We start from the raw sequence: 21,887 nt of genomic DNA, 5'->3' as shown, positions 1-21,887 counted from the left end.
CTTCAAACCAGTGTTAAGATGAGAATTTATAACCTATACTGTTAAAAGCTTTGCTGAAAAAATAAAATTAAATAAAATGTCAGAGGATTGATCCAATTTCAGTTCTATCAGCAATTTTGCCTGATGCACATTTATTTGTAAGAATTCTTCAAGTCAAGATTTGAATAAATAGTTGGAGAGACTTCATATTTTTATATAGTCTGCATGGATAAAAATAATCTAGATAACAGAATCTAATATTAAAAAAATAGAAATCAGTCATTTTAAAAAACAAAACAAAGCAATAACAGGCCTAAACCATGGAAGTCTTATGGACTGAAAAATTATGGTTAAATTCCTGTTGGTTGATTAAAGGAATTTCCTGTAGTTCGCGATCATAGTTGATTTATTTTAATGCTTTTAAACCCTATATCACTCCTAGATTAGCAAAGATTACAGATGGAAATAAAACAGAAGCCTCATAGGCAAACACCCCGTATTGGTGTGTGTGTGTCAGTTAAAATCTGCTTGTATTAGATCCACCTGATCCCACATTTATTACAAAAATTCAGACCCACATTTTAAGGCTTGGGAACATCTCTCCGAAGATTTATTGTTATCTCATCAATATATCCAAGGTATGAACTGATGATGGGCAACTCTTACAGGCACTAGTAGTCCTATGTGCAGCTGGAAACCTTTGGGTGGGAGGTAGTAAATACTACCCCTCTGGCTATTCAAATGGTAACATCACCACATCTAACTTTTTTTTAACTTTGAACGTAGGTAAGGATACTAGGCTGCCTAAGCATATAAAGAAACATACTCATTTGGGACCAAAACCTGCTCTCTACTTCTGTTGGGTCATTTTTCAGTGGAACTAGCACAGTTCCATTGTGCAAGGAGGTGCAGAATTCGGGAATGCCACCCTGGGGGCATGTTAATGATGAAGGATCTGCTACTGTACAGCTCTTCTGGTCCTTACTTCTTGCAGAGGGGGAGCACTAGAACAGGAGTGGGGCAGCCAACGAACCTGCTCAGACTGAGAACCAGGAAAAACATTTCCTTGATGAGCAAACATGACATTCTTCTTCCATGAGAACAAATTGCCTAACAGGAGTTGTTGGATGCTTAAAATGTCATGTTTACTGCCATTTGAAAATGTGCGTGGGGCAAGTCATAAAAGAAGGAAAAATATTTCTTTCCTCTCTCTCTCCAGGCATCTGTATCATTATTCCACAAATATAAAATAATAAACAAAGAAATGAACATGGGTTAAAAACAATAATAAATATAACCAGCCATGGGTTATTAGGCTGGGGATGCGGGGTTTTGTGGTCTCTGTTTGGGTTTTATGCAACTAAAATGTCATACAAAATTCATTGGAGAAGATGTTCATTAGTGGCCCTTCATAACACATTAGCATACTATAAATTAATATTGAAATAGGTAAGCATATCTGCTATTGAGAAGCTGTAATAACACCAAACAGCGTCTTTTAAGTATTTAATTGGATCGATGGTACTGATCAGTATTAGCGAGCACATATTAGAGATTCAGGAAGGGATTTTCAAGAGCACTCAGTGTTAGCCTAACTCTACTCCCACTGAAGTCAATGGACTTTGGTGGAAGTAGAAGTAGCCCAATTCTGAGCACTTATGAAAATCCCACCCCAAAGCACTACATTACAATGTCTTGTGAGTGCTACAGTCTTTACACCCATTTTCCTCCTTATTTAACTAAAGGTTGATTTCGGATTACACTGTAACATGCATGTTTCGTTTACAAAAATAAAATAAAACATTGCCCAGTGTTTAGATCTCAAAAGCATGTTCATTAGTACGCCAAACACCACAGAAATAAGACTTCTTGCTTTGTATGATTCAATTACTGCTTAAATTTATTTTAAACTGTTCACTAGAAACCAAAATCAAAAATAAATAGGAAAAAATATTTACACTTCAAATGCAAAACTAATGTGAATAGTTTTAGTTGGTCTCTGAAAAATTAAAGTACCACATTTTTCCTCACTTACACCCATACAATTTTGTTGAAATAAATGAAGCTATAACACAGAGAAACAGCACCAGGGCAGAATTTACCCTAGAAACATTTCAGATTTATATAACTTGCCCTGAATTTTATGGAAGCCCATTGCAGTTCAGCACATGCACTGTGTTTTATTGTGTACTCAGTGAGCAGTTATTTACACAATACTGGAGGTTTTTTCCTCTCTCTCTCCTTTGCATCAGGTTTACTTTGAAGTGCAGACTTTTCTCAACTAATCTAATTTGTCTCAGATTGATGGCCTTAATTTTTTCTTTGGAAAACCAAGGCTGTTACACTGTTTCCAATCCTCCCTCCAAAGCAGAACTTGGGTGTTGGCAGCTCCTCCAGAATTTCAAATCCTGCCAGACAGAAATTAATGCTTTTATTAAGAAGTCATGTTATTCTTCCCTTGGATAACCTTTTGCAAACCACTCTTAATTCATATGGAAAACAAGCAAGTCATTTACTATGTAAGTGTATAGTACTGTGTCTTATATTGCTTCTTTATATAGCTGAAACTCCTCCATAGATAATAAAATCTTAGCTAGCTGCATTGTGTAGACTAATGAAAGAAGAGATAAGAATTTGCCAGCAATTCTAGTTCTTGGCACACTTGGGTTTCAAGCTTCAGGCATGAGATTCAGAAGCTGACTAGCAAGTAAAAGAATTCAGACCCATCAGGAGGTTCACTGAGCAAGTGACATATGCGTGCACATGGAATGTCACAGCCTACAACTGCCAGTTCCTTTGTGACTAAGAGAAAAGCTAAAAAGGTTATCCCAATTTTAAGGTGAGCTGGGTGGGTGAATGGGGGATCTATTTTAAAGACCACAGGAAAAAAGCCATATATTCTCTTCTTCTCCATAATAACTTGCCTGCAATTCTTGTTCTCTGCGGTTGGAAGGTATAAAAAAATCCTCACTCTTAAAGTGCATCTATACTGGTAAAAATGGGAGCCATAATTCCATACCCATGCCTACAACGATGGAAGCTGTAATGAGGATAAGGCTCAGGACACACACCCACGTTTTATCATTGTGATATCTAATCCCACTCTGATAAAATAAACACGGCAATAAAAGGACATTAACATTTACCTGCCAAAACCTTAAACAACCATAAATTGGCAGATAACTCTGCCCAACTACTTACCTTCTCTGAACTCATTTAGCAGCTCCTCTTTGGTCCAATTACAAGAGGTCATGAGGAAAAAGCCTTCCATTTTCAATACCGTGCAGAGGGATTTCACATACTGCTTCCTCCTCTCAGCTGCATTGTCAGGATTAAGGCTTATGGCATCAAAAGTTCCCTTGTCAATACAAATCTGAAATCCTGATAGCTCAGCTGATGGAGTCAAGAAGTCTTTTACCTAAATCAAAAGTGTACAACTATGTAAATAATCATCTTTTATTTGGGAAATGCTGCATCTCTAATGTAGACTGGTGCTTTCATTTGTGAGGGTACAAAAACTGACAACATCTAAGTGTCATGGAACAAGATAACACTCACAACAGACTTGAGATCAGCTGAAGCAGTTTCAGGCTTTATTCCAAGCACACAACACAGCACCTAGTGGTTAAGGAGCCAGGCAGCCATTTCACCGAGCAGACACAGACTGGCACTCGCTGAGCTCTTATATAGCCAGCCTGGGCATCCTCTGGTGGGCAATGACCAATATGGGGTAAACTATACTAATTCAGTTACAAATTCTGCAAAGGCTGCATGAGTACCTTACAGACAGGATCAAGTCCATCCATCCCTACATGGGCTGCATGAGTTCCTTACACTAGGTCTATTTGGGAAGTGCTTACCTTGCAACTTCTTTGCATAATTTGCATAATAAAGCCCATGTCAATTTGATTCTCCCTTTGCATTATGCAAAAATCTTTAGTTGAACCCAGCTACCTGCCTACCTATTTGAAGTGCGTAGCTGGGCTCCATCACAGTAGTATTTAAGCACCTCACAATCTTGAATGTATTTGGAAGTTCATTCTACGGTATTATTATTTACTATTTGCAGTGTGGCAGCACTGAGAGGCCCCAGTCATGGACCTGGGTCCCAGAATGCTAGGCAGCATATAAACAGAACAAAACTGACACAGCCCAAGGAGTTTATGATCTATTCTAAGGCGATGTATACGCTGCCGCGGTAAGTTGACCTACGCTATGCAACTCCAGCTACTTGAATAATGGAGCTGGCGTCGACGTACCTTAGGTCGAGTTACTGCGGGGGGGGGTCTCCTGTCGACTTACCTTACTCTTCTTGTCAGGGGTAGAGTATGGGGTCGACTGGAGAGCGCTCTGTTGTCGATTTGGCGGGTCTTTACTAGACCCACTAAATAGACTGCCGGTGGATCGATCTCAGAGCGTCGATCCCCGCTGTAGTGTAGACCTACCCTCAGTATAAGAAAAGAGAACATCCAGACGGGAGAAGCACAAGGTAACAATGAGATAAAAGTGGTCAGCATGAAAAGCAGTGGTCTCTGTACACCAGCTGCCTAACCATTGTTGAATTTTTTGTAGTTTGACATATTTAGTCTGCTATTCCTTACCTGAAAGTCAGAATATATAATCTAGAACACAGAATTGATCTTTTAAAGTGTGATGTAGTCTCTCCCCTTGCTCAGGGATGACACTCTTGTTCGACTAAATGGGAGTTTTGCACAGCTGTCAAAGGGAGTAAAATCTTCACCAACCAAGAAATCTTCTGGTAAATACAGACATATTAATAAACTGTTGGTTAGAGCTCTCCTCAAGTGAGCAGAACTACAATTAGATTTCAAAAAATGTAGTCAGTATATTAACGTGTCTGAAATCAAGTGACTCGAAAAATCTCTCAAGATCAATTGCTTTCTATTTTCCTTAACATAATCTCTCTGAACACTTACCTGCAATTTAATATTAGACAGCCCTTCTTTCTCTATTATGTTTTGAGAAAGTTGTATTGCAGAAGGAGAGTAATCAATTCCAGTGAGATTAGTGTAACCACATTTTGCCTAGAGAAAGAGAGAGAATCTTACTCAATGTGCTAGCAAACTATCCTTACTCAGCAGGTCTGCTCCCCGTGTATAATCCAAGTCAATTCTAGTCATCCTAATGACAAAAAAAGCTTTTACTCATTTTTATTCCTGATACCTCTGTAGAACCAAAAAAGCTATGGGAGCATGAGCTGTTATTCTATTTTGTTTTGTACATCATCAACAGAATTGTTAACTAAGAGCTAGTTCCTTCCAATAGGTGGAAAACTGAGCAGAACCATGACAAGTAACACGCTACAGAAGTAGTTGTAAAAAACAATAATACATCCTCTAATCTGCACCAAAAAGGAAACTAGAAAACAGGCATTTCCATACAGATCACAACAACGGTCAGTATCAGATGATTCAAAGGAAGGAGTAAATCCTCCATACTGGACAATTATACAATAACATAGCTATGGGAAAATTTGTTTCTTAAATTCAGGCAGGTACTTGATCTGTCCTGAAGCATACTGAAATCCCTAATACCTTTTATCCTCGCTGGTGTAACTACATATGACATTCTGATTATTCACATTAACATCTAATCCTTATTTGAATGCTACTGGGTTCTTTGCTTCAGTATCATCAGTGTGTTCCACAAGCCAATTACGTGCTGTGCCACACAGACATTGAGTTAGACTCTGTACTCAATAAACCAGTGCAGAGGGCAGAGCGCAGAGGTAATGTGTTAATGGCAAACCTTTTGTTAAGCAGATGAGTTACTACATCTTGTACCTGCTGGCGTTTTACCAGAGAGTGTGTGGTTTCATTCCTAGACAGAATGAATTGCAAAAATGAAGTCTGAATGTCACAAGTGGCCAGGTCTGAATCCACCATGGAAGGTGCGATCTTCTGGCCAGCAGCAGATATAAGTAGGTGTTTTTATGATAAGATGGCCATTTGGGAATCCAATGGCATTAAGAAGTTCAAAGTTATCCAAGGCTGTGCACTGACTTAATAGGAATGCTGATGCCCTGGATAGCAGCGGATATACAAAGACACGCTTTTTGCGGCACATTCTTCCTAACAGCATAACCTCTGTGAGTTCAGCTTTAACTAGCTGCTTTTAATCCAGTCTCTAAATTTTAGCTAAACATCAGGAAAGCTGAGAGACTGTGTTGTTCACATTTGGCATGGAGAGATTTGACAAAAAGCTGTGTACTGCTAAGACTTCTGCCCCTGTTGTCTTCCCAGAACACCCAGCCTTGCAAGTCTTCATAATTGAGGGCTTTGGAGGTGGAAGAACAGTCCCCAAACCAGCCCTCTCAATTTGGTGTTTGAGGAACAACATGATTCACTTCAGGGAGTTTCTGCTCACCCTACAGCTTCACCTACATTCTCTTGGTACAGGACAGGAGTGTTTGGAGATCAATGATATTGAATACTGCAGTGTGCTCCAGCTGAACGTATGTGGACTAACTACCCTCTTCTACAGCGAGGAAAAAAAAAATCACACATCAGAGCAACCAATGATGTCTCTGCAACTACCAGTACCATCGGTCAGGGCATGGTAATGTTGGAAAATGCTTTTTGCTCGTTTCTTGATTAGCGTGCTTAGAAAAAGGAAGTTAAATACTGGGTCATAGTTTTCGAGGTCACTAGCACTGAGCAATGGTTTCTTTACTGTTTGCCAGATTATTGCATGTTCTGAATTGGGTGGTAGATTTCCCTCATTAAAGAATGTACTGACAATCTCTGTTAATAGGGAGTCACATGTTTTCTGCTCTTTGCTATTCAAGAAACAGAGAGGTCAGAGTCATAAGTGGTGCCCTGATTGCCCTATCAGTCTTTCCATTGCTATTAATAGTGAATGGGCTAAATTCCTGGTGCTGTATCCAGGAAAAGGTAGCTGAAGGAGAAAAGCTCATCACAAACACAGGCAGGAGAAGTCACAACTGCTCTGAGAGTCAGAACACTAGACACTCAATAAGCAGGTCCACAGGCTCCTCATGATACACATATGTCAAAGAGCAAGAGGACCCAACATTGTGGGTGGTGGGATAACAAATACGGGGAGCAAAGACAGAAAGAAAAGAGGAAAAAAATAAAGGAAAGGACGACAGTTTTCAAGAGCTTGTCTCTTGGAACTTGCGGAATGGCAGTTTCCCCACCTTGCCTGTATGATACATGCAACAATGTGAGTATTGTACCCACTAGCGGGTGCTTTGGCTTGTGGATGGGTATCAGGATCTGTTAGCATCACAATGGTCACTCATGTGGTGTACCTGCTTATGGTATGTTGGCATATGGCATTCTGTGTCTGCTTGATTTCTTCTAGAGCCACCTACTTTTGTCAGTATGCTTTTCCTCATCTATATACAGCCTGCTGCACAGGAGTTAATGCCTCAACCAACATTAACCTCCATGGAAATAATTTTTCTTAATACAGTAACTCCCCACTTAATATGCTTTTGCTTAACGCTGTTTCGATCCTACGTCCCTGCTCAATTACAGAACATGCTCCATTTAAAGTTTTGCAATGCTTCGCTACAATGTCGTTTGGCTGCCTGCTTTGTCCACAGCTGGTAGCCCCCATATCAGCTCCCCTATGCCCCCCACACAGCGCCTCCCACCCGCAGGCAGACCCCGCAGATCAGTGCCTTCCCCCTCCTCCCTGCAGCAATCAGCTGGCTTGCAGCGTTCAGGAGGGAGGGGGGAGGATCGAGGACTTGGCGCCTAGGCTCCCCCTCCCTCCCCTGCCTCCCGAACGCCGCAAACCAGGTGATTGCAATGGGCAGGAAGCAGGGGAGCGAGGGGGGAGGCTGCGAGCAGAGTCCTCGCTCCTGCCCCCACCCTCCTGCCCCCTGAACATCGCAAGCCAGCTGACTGCCGCGGGCAGGAGGAAGGAGCAAGGACGCAGCATGCAGCCTCCCCCGTCCCTCCCCTGTCTCCGGCAATCAGCTGGCTTGCAGTGTTCGGGAGGGAGGGGGAGCCTGTGCGCCGTGTCCTCACTACTCCGCCCTCCCTCCTGAATGCCGCAAGCCAGCTGATTGCTGTGGGCAGGAGGTAGGGAAGGGACAGGGGAGGAGCAAGGACGCGGCATGCGGAGTAAAGGGGGCTGGGGGAGTAAGAAGAGGCGGGTTAAGGGTGGGGGTTTGGGGGAAGGGGTGGAGTGAGCGGGCCGAGAGTTGAGCCCCCCGCCCCTGGTGCTTGCAGAGTAGGGGAAGCTTCCGCTGCTGCTGCGCAACGTGCTTCTCCTAGCCTACAGCACCTTCAGCCTCCTTGCCTGCCTCACTGTCTCCAGTGCCAGTGGGCTGTGCCTGTGTGGGGTAAGGCGGGGCACCTCCCAACTATAGTACTGTACGGCAAAAAAAAAATTTCCCTGGAACCTAACCCCCCCCCATCTACATTCATTCTTATGGGGAAATTGGATTTGCTTAACATCCTTTCACTTAAAGTCGCATTTTTCAGGAACATAATTACAACGTTAAGTGAGGAGTTACTGTATAATCCCACTTATTGTTCCTGACTGTTTATACATATGTCTACTTTTCCCCTGGGAACCAAGATATGACTTCACTTCACCTCTTCTTGCTCTGATGACAGCCCACCACATAACCTGTACAATCACCTTCCAGAGATGTTCCATCCTATTTAATTAACTTCATTTCAGCACTGCAGTTTCTATGGAATTATCAGGTCCCAACTTCCAGCTGTAGAATTTTATTACTGTTGATGATGCATGGGCCAGAAGAATCCCAGCATTACTTCCAGATCCTGGGCTGAGGTTACAGAGCTGCCAGTTGGAAAAACTCATGCTTTTTCTTATAAACTGAGCAAATCTCATCTTGAGTTGAGAGTAAACAATCAACATCTCAGTCATTTTTCAGACTAGTACTTCACTTAAAAATAACTTTCCTGGTCAAACCACAATACTTTGGGGCACTTTATATCCTCAGGGATAATTTTTCGGGGGATGGGGGAATGCTAATAGCCTTTAGAAGTGGATTTCCCATGTCATCATTACCTTTCCTGATATGGAATAAAAATTCACTACATGTTTACAAGATACATCAGAGGTCAGATTCAAGGATGGTAGAATACTCAAGTATGATCCAAAATAAAAACACTTTCACTGCAGAAGAATGTAGTTAACAGTAAATTTAAAATTATTAGCTTTCAAATTAACATCTCTAGTGAGATAGATGGGACAGTTATACTTCTCGGTGCTACTGTTTCTGTCTATCTGCAGATTCAGGAAGACAAGACAGCATTGGCTCACATTCATGGAGACTATAAACTTTAAAAAAAATACAAGAGCTGCACACAAACTTAAATTCTGCTTTAACTGCTAGAGCCTATGGAGAAGTGCTAATACAGTGAATACCATATACTGACTCAGTCTAAACCAGCTGGGACATTCTACCAAAGCATTTAATCAAAAATGTGAAAAGGAACACAAAACTACTCATAACTAAACTTACTGAAGATTGCTCAACTTCATGCCCTATTGTGCCCCTGTGAAATAACAATATCAGCTTTTAAAACATACTTGGTGCTCTGTTTCCACCTCAAGAGAAAAATTATCACTGTTTTGTTTGTTTTTAATTAAAGGGATACCATCAACTTAAAAAACAACTCTTCTGCCTGAAAATATTTTAACTACTATTTTCACAAGTAATGCTAAGGGTAGTATAACCAAGATGAAAGGGGGGAACGTCTCTATTTTGTGCATTTGACAGCCCTTTGTGTATCAATTTCACTATTTCCAATATACAGTATGTCAATTCTCTCTGTTGTTATTGTGGGTCTTACACACAGCAATAGAGCAGAGGAAAGCATTTTAAAATATAAGAAAATATCATAGTAAATCTACGAACACTGGCAAGGGAATTTAGGAGCTGGTACAGAACCGGAATTTATTTATAACAGTTTTTGAAACTGATTAGATTTCAATTTACAATTCCCTTTAAAGTACTCAGAGAAACAGAAGACATTCACAAGAAGTTGTAATCTAAACCAGTGGTTCTCAACCAGGGGTCCAGGGCCCACTGGGGGGCTGGGAACAGGATTCAGGGGGTCCGTGAAGCAGGATCGGCGTTACACTTGCTTGGGCCCACGGCAGAAAGTCGAAGCCCCACCACCTGGGGCTGAAGCCTGGAGCTCCAAGCCCTGCCACCTAGGGCTGAAGCCGAAGCCTGAGCAACTTAGCTTCACGGCGCCTCCGGCAATTGCCCTCCTTGCTACCCCCTAATGCTGGCCTTGGCTTTTATATGCAGAAAAACAGTTGTTGTGGCACAGACGCACCGTGGAATTTTTATAGCATAATGTGGGGGCCACAGAAAGAAAAAGGTGGAGAATCCCTGATCTAAACAGCTCTGGCAAAAGAATAGCTCCTCTTTCATCCAGTAAAACAAAACTTCACTCTAGTTTGCTAGAGCTGGTATTTTTAAAAGTCCCTAAAGGAGTTAGGTGCCCAAACACCATTGAAATTCAGTGAGACTTGGGTGCCTGACTCCCTTAGGCTGCATGGCAAACCTGCTGCTATCACACACTACCAGTTTTCGTTTGCTGATGTTCTCTAACCGAGTGAATTTCAATCAGTACAACTACATCAATTAAAGTAAAAGACTGTATGCACAACAACCAATGTGCTCGTGATGGGAAAACACTCTATGGCAGTTTTAATTTAAGTTTTGTTTTGCTTTTTATAATGTCAGCATCAGCTGAAACTAGCAAATATTCTCTCATTTGCAGTAAATGTATATACTCTGTTCTTAGCCTTGATTCTGTAATTTTACAAAATACCAACCAATTCAACAAGTAAAACACCATTTCCAGTTCCAATGTCAAGCACAGAGCTGTCCAGAGGGATCTTTTGTTTTTCCATCCATCTGATTAAACGAATCATGCTTTCTTCTCCAAACCTATCAGAAACAGAGGCTTGAGTAATCAACATATCCAGGACACATGAAAGGCACAGCAGCAACTGTACTTCATCTCTCCCCCTATCTGGCATTCGTAAAGCACCTGTCACTATAGCATCTAGGCAACAACCTATATAGATCATATTCCAAGTCTGATTTGTTTAAGTTTTAAGTAAACCAAATGGCTTAAAACCCACTGGGATTAGCAGTACTTGAAACTAAGGCCCTCTTTATGGCCACATAAAATAAAGACTGCATTGGAAGCTTCCCTAGGCTGCCTATTTAATTCTTAGCCTCTGATGATAATAATGGATGTCCTTGGTGATATGAATACGTGCCTAGTAGTAAAACAGACTGCAACCACCAACTCATGGCACACACAACAACTAATTTTCAGGGGGTAACTAACAATTTTCAGTCACAACAGATTTGGGCCAAATAGGAATTGGTGACTCCAAGGTAAAAAGCTCCATATCATATTACTAATACTTTGAACTACCCAGTGACCCAATGAGTTTTTTATTTTGCTTTTACTACATATATTTTCAAAAGCATCAAAATATGCATATGTCCATTGATAGTTATTCTATTTACCAAATTTCCCCAGCATCTCCACTCTCTTGAAAAATCTGTAATTCACTTTCATATGCAGCATCCCAGCTAAAGAGGAAGAGAGGACAGAATATGAAATTAACACAGGAATGACTTAGATGAACGATCAGGAAGAAAGTGCACAGGTGGAGATTGTATTCAAAGATCATACACCCCATGTCCAACCCATAAGCTGTTGAATTTCCCAAATTAGACATGTGCATCAAAACAAAGGGCTGGATCTCCAGCTCTGGTTGAGTAGCGTATAGCACAACCCAGGAGGGGTATGGGGGTGGGAGGCAACAGTGTGTTTTTGCATTCCCCTGACCCTGGGGTTGTTCTGCACATTGAGTTAGTCCTCCAGAGTAGGTCAGACTGTTATAACCTCCACTAGCTGCCAACAGTCCCAACAGATTGTTGTAGGAGCTAGGAATTGCTGGGAGCCCCAGTCACATCTCTTTATCCCATACCACACTTCCTATACAGGCAACCAATATTTAAGAGGTGGCATGGGAATAGCTTTGGTGACTATATGCCAAGGCTAACCCAGGGGAGATTCTCCAGTGGTTGGATCCCATTGGATGGAACAGTGTAAAACAGTGTAAAACAGATGCCAAAGTACATCAAAAGTCTCCATCTTGCAAGGACAGCACATGTTCCAATAAGCATTTTAATGCCAAGTTAGATCAATAAGGTTATAATGGTGTTTGTCATACTCATATGCTGTAATGTTCCTTTTCTGGAGCCTTGCAGCACCCATAAAGGTGTGAAGCTCCTTACAAACTCTGAGAACATCAAGCAAAAATAAAAGAAATCACTGCCAATCTGATCCTTACAAAACCTGAGACACAAATGAATGGCATATTAAGTGATTTTATGATCCATATTAGAACTCATTACGTTCGCCATGGTATTGCTCAGTCAAAGGTTTATTTGTATATTATACATACTGATGTGGAACATTTTGTCCACAATACAAATAACTCTGGATGATCAGAGTGAACTGAAAAGGTGCAGGTTGATAGATATGAACTGCATTGAGGGGAAAAAAATAGATTTTTCTGACTGCTCTTGAGATTGAGCTTAAAGCCTGAAACATTATAGCTCATGTTTAAATTTTGGATTTTAAAATGGAACTGCTTTTGAGTTGTAGGATTACAAAAAGCTTTCAGAACCACCAACTTCTAAGGTTTTCATTTTTATACCAATTACCATGATGTATTTTTCACAAAGAGTCCAAAAAACTTCTTTTAAACAACTTTTTTTTTCCTGTAGCAGGTGATGAAGAATAATTGGAAAATTGTACAATGTACTAAGGATTCATTCCTCAGGTTCAAGAGAAAATACTAGGCCTAGAACACATTGCTACATACTTAAGGTCACATGCTCTCCTCCTAAACTCTACAATCAAATTAAAAAAGGAAAAAAGACTGAAACAAGGAGAGATGCAACTAACTTTGCTGAGATCTAGTGCCTGGGGAAAATATCATTAATTAATGAGAAATTACAAAAAGCTGACAATTTTTACTTCACAATTGTCTACATGGGGAAATTGCCCAGAATAGCTATTGAGGAGTAAACTATTCTGCTTTGAAATAAATCACACTTTGATTATTCTGGAATAGAGTGTCCACAGGGGGAGCTATTCTGGAATAGCTAGAGCAGTCAATTTCTCTGTGTAGACAAACCCAAAGGGTATCAGCAGGGAGGTTTGATTTCCAGCTCAGGAAGGACTACATTATATATGCTAGCTCTGCCGCAGCTCACACGCTATAAATGGCAGCGTGATCCCGGGATGCTGGAACAATTTTCCTAGTGGGGGTGCTGAGAGCCAAAGAACCAAACTGTAAACATTGTATATAACGGAAACCACTTCAAGCCGGGGTTGCGCCAGCACCCCCTACACCCGTAGTTCCAGCACCTGTGGTGTGATCAAAGGTATGGGCAGCACCCAAGTACAACCCTTCCTGATCCCAGGGGACATGCACCCAGCCACCACCTGCATCGCCAAAGCCACATCGCTATTTTAATGCCCTAAGGCAACTTGCCAGCCTGCCCGCCCGGGCTGGGGATGACACCTCGCAGCCGCAGCGAAGACTTCACCAGGCCTCAGCAGCCGCAGAGCCCAAGGCAGCCTAGGGGAGGCAGGAACCAAGGTCCCAGTGAATGCCAATGGGCTTTGGGACTAGGGTTGCCAACCGCTTGCCCTGGAGTCTCCAGGAATTAAAGAGGAATCTTTAATTAAAGATTACGTCAAGGTGATGAAACCCCCCAGGAACAGGGCCAACCCAAACTAGCAACCCTCCTTGGGAGCCGAACAGCCGCAGCCGCTCTGAAAAGCCCGGCCCTGAGCCCGTGGCCTGCCCGCGGGGCAGCGACACCCAGCCGCCAGGGCCGGGCACCGGGGCGGGGCCCCGCCCGCAGCCTTCCGGCCTCCCCAGGCGGGTGGAGATACCCGTGCGCCCGCCACGGGCGGGGCGAGGCGCGGCTGCGGTCTCCAAGGTGCTGGGCAGGCCCCGGGCCCGGCGCCGCGCCGCGCCCCGCCCGCGACTCACTGCTCTTTGGTCCCCAGGGCCGACGGGCCGAAGCCGGGCCCCAGCCCCGGGGAGTCACGTGGCCGCTCCCCGGCGAGACTCATCCTCCCGGCGGCCGAGAAGCCGGAAGTCCCCGCGTACCATAGAGTGCGGGTGGGCTTGAGCACACCAGGCGGCCAGCCCCTCTAGGCTATTGGAGGACTTTTCCTGTGCCGCGGGCTGCTGGAGGGATGGCCGAGGGGAGTGGGGGTTGTGGAAGCTGTGCTCGGGCCCGGCCGCGGGATCGGGGCTGCTCCTGCTAGGGTCCGGCTCAGTTGCGCTTGAGTTGTGCCCGCCTGGGGGGGTGCAGGGTCAGACCTGGGTCATCTCAGCAAGGGGTCCCTGTCTCACACACACACACACACACACACACCGGGCGGCGGACAGCGTCCTACAAAAGCAGCCGGTTCTTGCAACGCTTTGCACACACGTGTGGCTCACGCTGTGGGTCTCGCTGACCCCAGTGGGTCGCTGGACATTGATCTCAGCTCGGGCTCTCCAGACCAGTAGGTGCCAAGCGCACCTGTGCAGCAAGACCAGGGAAGAAGGGGCTGAGACCGGCTTCGGAGAGAGACTATATTGCACATGCGGTGTGCATGTGAGAGAATGACTGTCTGGTGGGACTTTTCTGTCTAGGGGGACTATGGTAGCAGAGAGCCAGCGCTGATTAATCAGCGAGCATTGCTTAACTAGAGGGAAGATGAAAGACAAGGGAATCCTTATTTCTTGAACAATGGCATTGAGTGGGGTTAAGGTCAAGGGGGCTCTGGGTACACAGCCCCCTATCATGGCATGCTCATAACATTTTTAGATTCTTATAAGTTTTTTTGCTGCACAACTATGGGACTATGGCAGGGGTGGGCAAACTTTTTGGCCGGAGGGCCGCATCTGGGTGGGGAAATTGCGTGCAGGGCACAAACAGCTCCCTCTCCCAGTGCCCTACTTTGGGTGCACTGAGCATGCCCAGTAACCTTCGCTGTTGTCACTGCCCTCTCTCTGCCCTTACGTCTCCTTACGATTTGCTGCCTCCCCTTTGGAGGGGTTTAAAAGGATTAAGGGGGGCAGATCGCAGCGGGGGTGGAGGGGTGTCAGGATCTGAGCAGGGGGCAGAAATTTACTGGCAGGGGGGATCAAGCTACTGTAGGTAGTGGCAGAAGAGGGGCTGAAGGGGGAAAATCAGGGGTGGGGGGTGGTAGCCGGGGTTAAGCCCGGGGGAGGGGGGAGACTCTGCCAGACCCTGTGGGGGGACAAAACCCCCGTTTAGGGAGGGGGAGAGAGCCACCTGCTGTGCTCGCAAATCTAGGGGGGGTCGGGGCAGAGGCTTTTTCATCCTCCTCATAGGATGCTGCATGTCAGCCCCGGAGCAGAGGGTGGGTTCCTTGGGCCGGGTGCTTAAAGGCCTGGGCCTCCCAATTCCTAGACTGTCAGTGCTCAGACACCGCAGCTCCTCTCTATCTGTGGGGCTACATTACTGCTACAGCCAGGAGACTGAATGCTGTGAAATATTGTACAGACACGCCCTCCCTCAAACTCTGCATCTCACATTTTGAATATGTAAAAGAGTCTTCTGTCAGTTTCTATGTCTATATGAAATCACTGCAGCGCCTTTCTCTTTATATAACGTGCTGAGTTGCTAACTCCCAGAGCCCACATGTTTGCACTCTCCTGTACCCCAATCCCCTGCCCCAGGTCAGAGCCTGCACCCCTCACTCAAACTCCCCATAGCCTGCAACCCTCCTGTACCCCAACTCCATCCCAGAGCCTGCACCCCAAAAAGGGCCGGATTAACCAATGCTAAACATATTGTGGGCCCCCATGGGGGCAATGGGGACATGGAGCAGGGGGGCAGAATCCTCAGAGTGAGGGGCTGGCCAGGGGCAATGGGAGATGGGTCATGGCATGGCAGGGACAGCCCTGCTCCACCCAGCTCAGTACAAGGGCACTGTTTACAAACTGGGAGCTGCCAGATGCACACTGGCCAGCCCAGCCCTGCGCTGCCATCATGCTTCTTTCCCTTGGGGGCGGGCCCATGCTGCACCATGCTACCCCCCTGCCCAGCACTCCTCTGACTCCCTACGCCCAGTGCCACACCGCCCAGAGACCCCCCACAAACCCCCATGCCCAGTGCCCTCTCACAGACCACTATGCCCAGCACAGCCCCCCCATCCAGAACTCCCCCACCGCTCCTCTCACTGCCCAGTGCCCCCCTACCCAAACACCCCCCACAGCCCTCCCACAACTGCACAGCACCCTGCGCACACACACACACACAGATCCCCTCACGGCCCAGTGCCCCCCCCACCACAACTGCAGAGTGTCCCGCACAGACCCCCCCACACTTCCCAGCCCCCCAACACACACAGATCTCCCCACCCTCCACTGCCCAGCACCACCCCCCAGACCCACTGGAGACCTACTCTCCCACACCCTGACACCTGGCCACAATAGCCAGCCCTGATGGGAGGTGACTGTGTCTGCCAGGCTGAGCCGGCAGCGCAGCCAGAGCTGGTCCTGGGGCAGGATAACTCCGGCCCCTTGGGAGTGGTGCAATCAGCCAGGCTGGAGCAGGAGCAGAGCCTAACCCGTCCAGGCTCCCTCAGGACCCACATGCCTGGCAGGATCCACCCAGCTGAGCCCCCTGGCACTGTCCCCTGTGACTGGCTGAGACTGGCCCAGCCTCTGCACCAGTCCCAGGTGGCTCTTCCCCCGGGGAGGCAGGTGGGTCGCCACAGGTCCCAGACAGCGGAGACAGCTCACAGCTGGAGCAGTGCTGTGGAGCGGGGCAGATCCCTGGGACGTGACTCCCAAGATCCCACCCAGCCCACCCACACCCATTGGCCCCATGGCCAGCAGCCCTGCCGAGCCCACATAGTGGCCCCCAGCTGCTGGGTGATGAGCCCCCTACAGGCGAGTGGAACCTGCTGGATGAGAGCTGCTCACATAGCAAGGCCTGTGTGCTGGACTGCCCCAGGGGAGGGGCCAGACCCAGCTATGCAGATAAGTTAGAGGGGTCTGTAATGGGCCCTTTCCCAGCGTGGGCCTGGTGCCACAGCGCCATTGGCACCATTGTAAACCCAGTACTGACCCCAAGCCCCCTCCCACAGCAAAACTCCCTTGGATCTTTTCTGTACGCCACCAAAAAATATAAAAACCTGTTGCCCCAGTGATACTTTACTGCTACAGGAGACTTGATGCAGTGAAATAATTTCCCTACATTCCGTCAAACTCTGCGTCACACATTTTGAGTATTTAAAAGAGTCTCTTATCACTATTTGTCTACTTGAAGTCTCATAACAGTTCACAAATTTTAGGATTGCTTTTTGCTGCATTTATCTTGCCTGTGAATCTAGCCCTTACAATCCCATGTTCACACGTCATTGCTTGTGTGTAGAAGCTGATTCACAGATATTCAGTAAGTGTATTATATGGGGTCATCTTACATCCTTCCCAAGGGCAAAAATCTTCTGCAATTATGAAGGCTTGGGCTCATGAGCAGCGGCTGCAGAACTTTTGGATGCGCAAGTCCACATTTCTGCATCTGTGAGCAAAACTCACCAAAATAAAAGCTGCACTTCCAATGGAGAATAAAAAATAATTGCACTATGGGGATCTGCAACACCAGATTCTTATTGGTCAATCAGGGGTCTCTCTCCTAAACCAAGGTGGAATGGATTTCCTTAATGTAAGTAGTCACAACATATTGCTAAAGATCATTTCATGCTCAATGCCCTGCTAAGACCTCTGCAGTCACAGATAATACCTGTCTTCTTGGGGAACCAGGGCACAGTAGCCAGTCTGTCTGACTCATGAAAGGACACCCACCCCCCCTGCTTGAACCAAAACTGATCAGAGAAAAAACTTGCATAGAGCAGGGAATGGCGGTGTGAGACACACCTAGTTCCCTAGTGACAAGTTTCAGGCAACTCCACTATCCTCATCTGCATGAAAGATGGGACAACCAGACATCGCATTAGCATATAGAATGGGAAAAAAGAGAACCACACAGAACTCTGCGACCAAAAAAGCTGGGAACAACGGCATCATGGGAGTTCTGTGCTCCAGATGTTAATGAACCTATGCTGCACACACACAGCTCAGCAGTTAGACCAATTCTAGTAGTTAAACCTTGATTGATATCCAAAATACTGAAGCAGCCCAATTTCATCGTCAGCCCCCTGAAGGAACACCAGCCATAGTTAGAAGTGATCAGCTCCTATTGTCTAGCCTAAACAAATTCCTTGAGTCATCAGTGTACCATAAACAAATCTAGTGTCCTCCCCTGAACCATTGTATTTTCTCTACAAAACCATCTACTCACACTCCAGTAAGTTTTCTGATGCGTGCATAGACCCAAATTCTGCCTCATTTCCACTGGGGTTTCATCTACTCCTGACTGATCCAAGACTCTGAGCTATCACCAGTGCCTGGGAAGCCTCACGAGTTCAAGTTTCTGGAGTGGGTGAGATCCCTCATTTTCGTTTTCCCTTTTCTACCTCAGATATTAACCTTTAATAATGTAACTTATTTTGTTTAGGCTCTCCTTGAGTAGTTATCGCTATTAGTCCATAAATAACTTTACTTTTGTGTTTGAATCTTCCACATTTATTCAGCAGCAATGCTTCTTTTACCTCAGCTACAGATCCCTGTAGCACCCAAAAGTACTCTGGGGTTTGCTCATCAAGTGGGTTACTACCAGTACAATTGTGATGTAATAGTGGGGATAGGGACATGCTAAATCTGGGACAAATAAGGGTGTCAGCTTGAAAGTGCTGTTTGACTCATTCCATTGGGCACACAAGCAGTACATTGATAGAATTACACAACCACCCCCCCCAGAAGAGTAACCCTAATAAATGAGCGTACCCCAAAGTAACGGGCAAAGCTGGTCACAAATTGTTGAACAAACGCAGGCGGCACGTGACCCTAATCACATGTTAATTGTTGAGTAGTTGCTGTGGAATAGGGAAATTGAGGCATAGACCTGAGCAAGCTTTCTTTTTCTTTTTCAGACCAAGCTCCTTTAGCATGGTCTCTCTCTCATAGAATATTTCTTAACCTTCTGTTAAGAATCTTGCTTAGAATACCTGTAGAACTGTGCAATAAGGAGTTAAGTGTTGTGCCTTAAAAATAAAGGTTTTACAGCAATACTGTTAGTAGTGAAAGAAGGGTGCTTTACAACAGCTTTATACACAAGCAGTACATTAGTAGAATGATCAGGGGGAAAAAACCCAGACAAGTAACCCCAATAAATCAGCATACCCCAAGTAATGGGCAAATCTGGTAAAAGTACACAAATACTAAGGGTCTTCCTGGCTAACTGCATGAATAATCAAGAATCTTTACAATAACTGTATAGTCATTTCTTAAATGGTTTGCATGCCTGTAATCATGGTGATTTATTTATTGCTCCCCATTTCTCTATTGTTTATCTGTGTGGTCTCTGTCTGGTTTTTTGATTTTCTTTGGCTGATGTATAAGTAATTTTGCTGGGTGTAAACCAATTAAGGTGGTGGGATATAATCTGTTAGATAATCAAGTAACATTATGTTAGGATTGATTAGTTAAATTACAGTAAAATTATTGATTAAAGGCATAGCTGAGAATGAGGTGATACTGATATGTGTATGTTATAGGGGTTTCTTTATTTCAGATTCTTCAGAATTTCAGAAAACTATTTTCTCCCAAAAAGTTGCACAAAGCAAAAAATTACCTCTACAACACACATAAATAAGTAGAACGTTCCCTTCAGTGGGGTGTGGAGGGATAGCTCAGTGGTTTGAGCATTGGCCTGCCAAACCCAGGGTTGTTTGTTCATCCCTTAAGGGGTCCATTTAGGGATCAGTTAAAAAAACAAACAAACCTGTCAGGGACAATACTTGATTCTCCTAGTGAAGGCAGGGGACTGGACTCAATGACCTTTCAAGGTCCCTTCCTGCTCTATGAGATAGGTATATCTCCATATATTATATTAATTATTCATTTGTTTTCAGAACCCATTATCTTCAAGCAACTCTGCTTGTGCTTGCTTTTTTTTATTGACATTTTTGTGCTGTTACATTTACTGTCCTGAGTCACTATGTCTATACATGGTTACAATCTTGTAGGTGATATCCTTATCTCTGATAACATTCAATCTGCATTGATTGAATATAGCCATAATTTGCAAGCCACAAATACTTCAAAATTATGCACATGTCTGCAATTTATTTATGTCTGTCTTGTGACTGGCCTATGAATGATGCATTGTTGATTTAGGTTTACCCTGCTTATAGGTCTGCAGTGTACATCTCATACCTTCTAAATCAACTTTGAGTCTTATATGGATTGATATGTGATGTTTGCTCTTAAGTAACTGTTTTCTCTTGTAAACAATTCTCAGGGAAATCTTTTGAGGAAAAAATTGCAAATGTTTTGGCATTTGCCTTAGGCACATACCTAAGGAGTGAAACATATCCTGAAGGAATGAATAAAGCAGGCAGACTGAACCTGCATCCATTTGCTGTCAACTTTTCTTTGGAAGGCAAGGAATACTTTTTTAAAGATAATACTGACACATTACACTGGAAACTTCAGCCTGTAAATGATGGTCCTGATATCCCAACACTGGGATTATTTGGAGTGTTAATCTTACCTTCAAAGGGACCAGAATTGGGATCTCTAGTTTTATTAAAATTTTCCAGAAAATCTCCTTTGCTATCTATGCCGGTGGTGCAACAAACACAGTGTGCAGTTATGTGAGAAATTAGTATAAATTTTACAAAAAAACCCTAATGACTTGCTTCATTTCTTAAGTATGTTATCCAGTTTGCTGCAAGCACCAACAACAATTGCTATATGTTCAATGAGCAATAATTTCTAACTATACACTGAAATTCCCCCCTTGTACTCAAGGCATTATGAACCATACTATGTATAGATGTGTTTGGTAGTCATATGCCTTATAATTAATTAATGGCTTTACAAATAACCGGTCATAGCTTAAGTGCAACACGTTGCCCCCACCCCAGCCCTGGCAGAAGCTGTGGGGCAGCAGGGGAAGCCCCTATGCCTGACCCCATCTCCAGCAGAAGTGCCTGGTGGGGCAGGAGAATCCACAGCACCCTGCTTCTGGTCCCCTAAAGAACTGCAGCATCCAAACCCCCGCCACAGCCCTGGGCCTGGAGGAGCTCACTCTCCCTGGTACAGCCCTGGGGCTGTGACACAGGGACAGAGCTTCTCCAGTCCTGGGGCTGTGTGGGAGAGCGGGGTGGGTGGGAAATGAGCAAAGGAGTTGTGGGGCAGGCAAAACGGTGGGGAGCCTAGGTGGAACATGGCTGAGATCCTGGGGAAGAGGACAAAAGGGATAGGGCCATAGGTGGTGCAACCGGCAGACAGGGTGAGTAGGGGCCCAACAATTGCTCTGGCCCAGGGCCCTGAGAAAACTTAATCATCCTCCATGCTCCATCTTCTATGATCAACAGAGGGGACATTGTTCTATTCTGCAAAAAGGAAGAAAGGTTGTTGTTGTGCACACCATGAAAGAAGCCCTGCAACTCTTTGAAAGGTATCATGACAGTCTATTGGGTGGACATCTAGGAATATTCAAAACGAGGAATATGCGGACATCAAAATACTATTGGCCAGGGATGACAAAAGACATTGCCAATTGGGTATGTAAAGTAATGAAACTAAATCCTGAACAATGCTATTTACAATTGAAATAGAAGTTCAAAATGTATAAAAGAAATATAAAAATATATTTGGTGTGCAAATGCAAACTCTGGTCCCTTGCAATACTATTTCCATAATGAAATGTTAATATCATCATA

The 21,887-nt window shown here is 44.6% G+C and overlaps 1 protein-coding gene and 1 long non-coding RNA gene across 2 annotated transcripts; one reads left to right on the top strand and one right to left on the bottom strand.

The window, feature by feature from the left end:
- Nucleotides 1–605: 605 nt before the first annotated feature.
- Nucleotides 606–14,191, bottom strand: EEF1AKMT2 (EEF1A lysine methyltransferase 2). Its single transcript, XM_074959187.1, has 6 exons — nucleotides 14,062–14,191; nucleotides 11,510–11,575; nucleotides 10,801–10,915; nucleotides 4,917–5,024; nucleotides 3,181–3,397; nucleotides 606–2,387 (listed from the first exon to the last, which is right to left on the bottom strand). Exons 1-6 carry the CDS (start codon nucleotides 14,142–14,144, stop codon nucleotides 2,290–2,292), a joined length of 687 nt encoding a protein of 228 aa, XP_074815288.1. The 5' UTR covers nucleotides 14,145–14,191; the 3' UTR covers nucleotides 606–2,289.
- Nucleotides 5,806–9,469, top strand: LOC141991109 (uncharacterized). Its single transcript, XR_012640334.1, has 3 exons — nucleotides 5,806–6,088; nucleotides 6,399–6,558; nucleotides 9,241–9,469. It is a non-coding gene; the product is annotated as an uncharacterized LOC141991109 (long non-coding RNA).
- Nucleotides 14,192–21,887: the final 7,696 nt, after the last annotated feature.

Source organism: Natator depressus, chromosome 7, assembly GCF_965152275.1.
Source record: "Natator depressus isolate rNatDep1 chromosome 7, rNatDep2.hap1, whole genome shotgun sequence".
Taxonomy (NCBI): Eukaryota; Metazoa; Chordata; order Testudines; family Cheloniidae; genus Natator; species Natator depressus.
The sequence above is the reverse complement of the archived record's forward strand: the minus strand, read 5'-3'. Positions and strand labels throughout refer to the sequence as shown.

What these genes read in the sequence shown, in the direction of transcription:
- EEF1AKMT2 (XM_074959187.1), bottom strand. Translation starts at nt 14,144, where the DNA reads ATGAGTCTCGCCGGGGAGCGGCCACGTGACTCCCCGGGGCTGGGGCCC. An exon ending in GCCCTGGGGACCAAAGAGCA is followed by an intron (nt 11,576 to 14,061) that starts GTGAGTCGCGGG and finishes CTTCCTCTTTAG; the next exon opens with CTGGGATGCTGCATATGAAA. An exon ending in TGTCTAATATTAAATTGCAG is followed by an intron (nt 3,398 to 4,916) that starts GTAAGTGTTCAG and finishes CTTTTGATTTAG; the next exon opens with GTAAAAGACTTCTTGACTCC.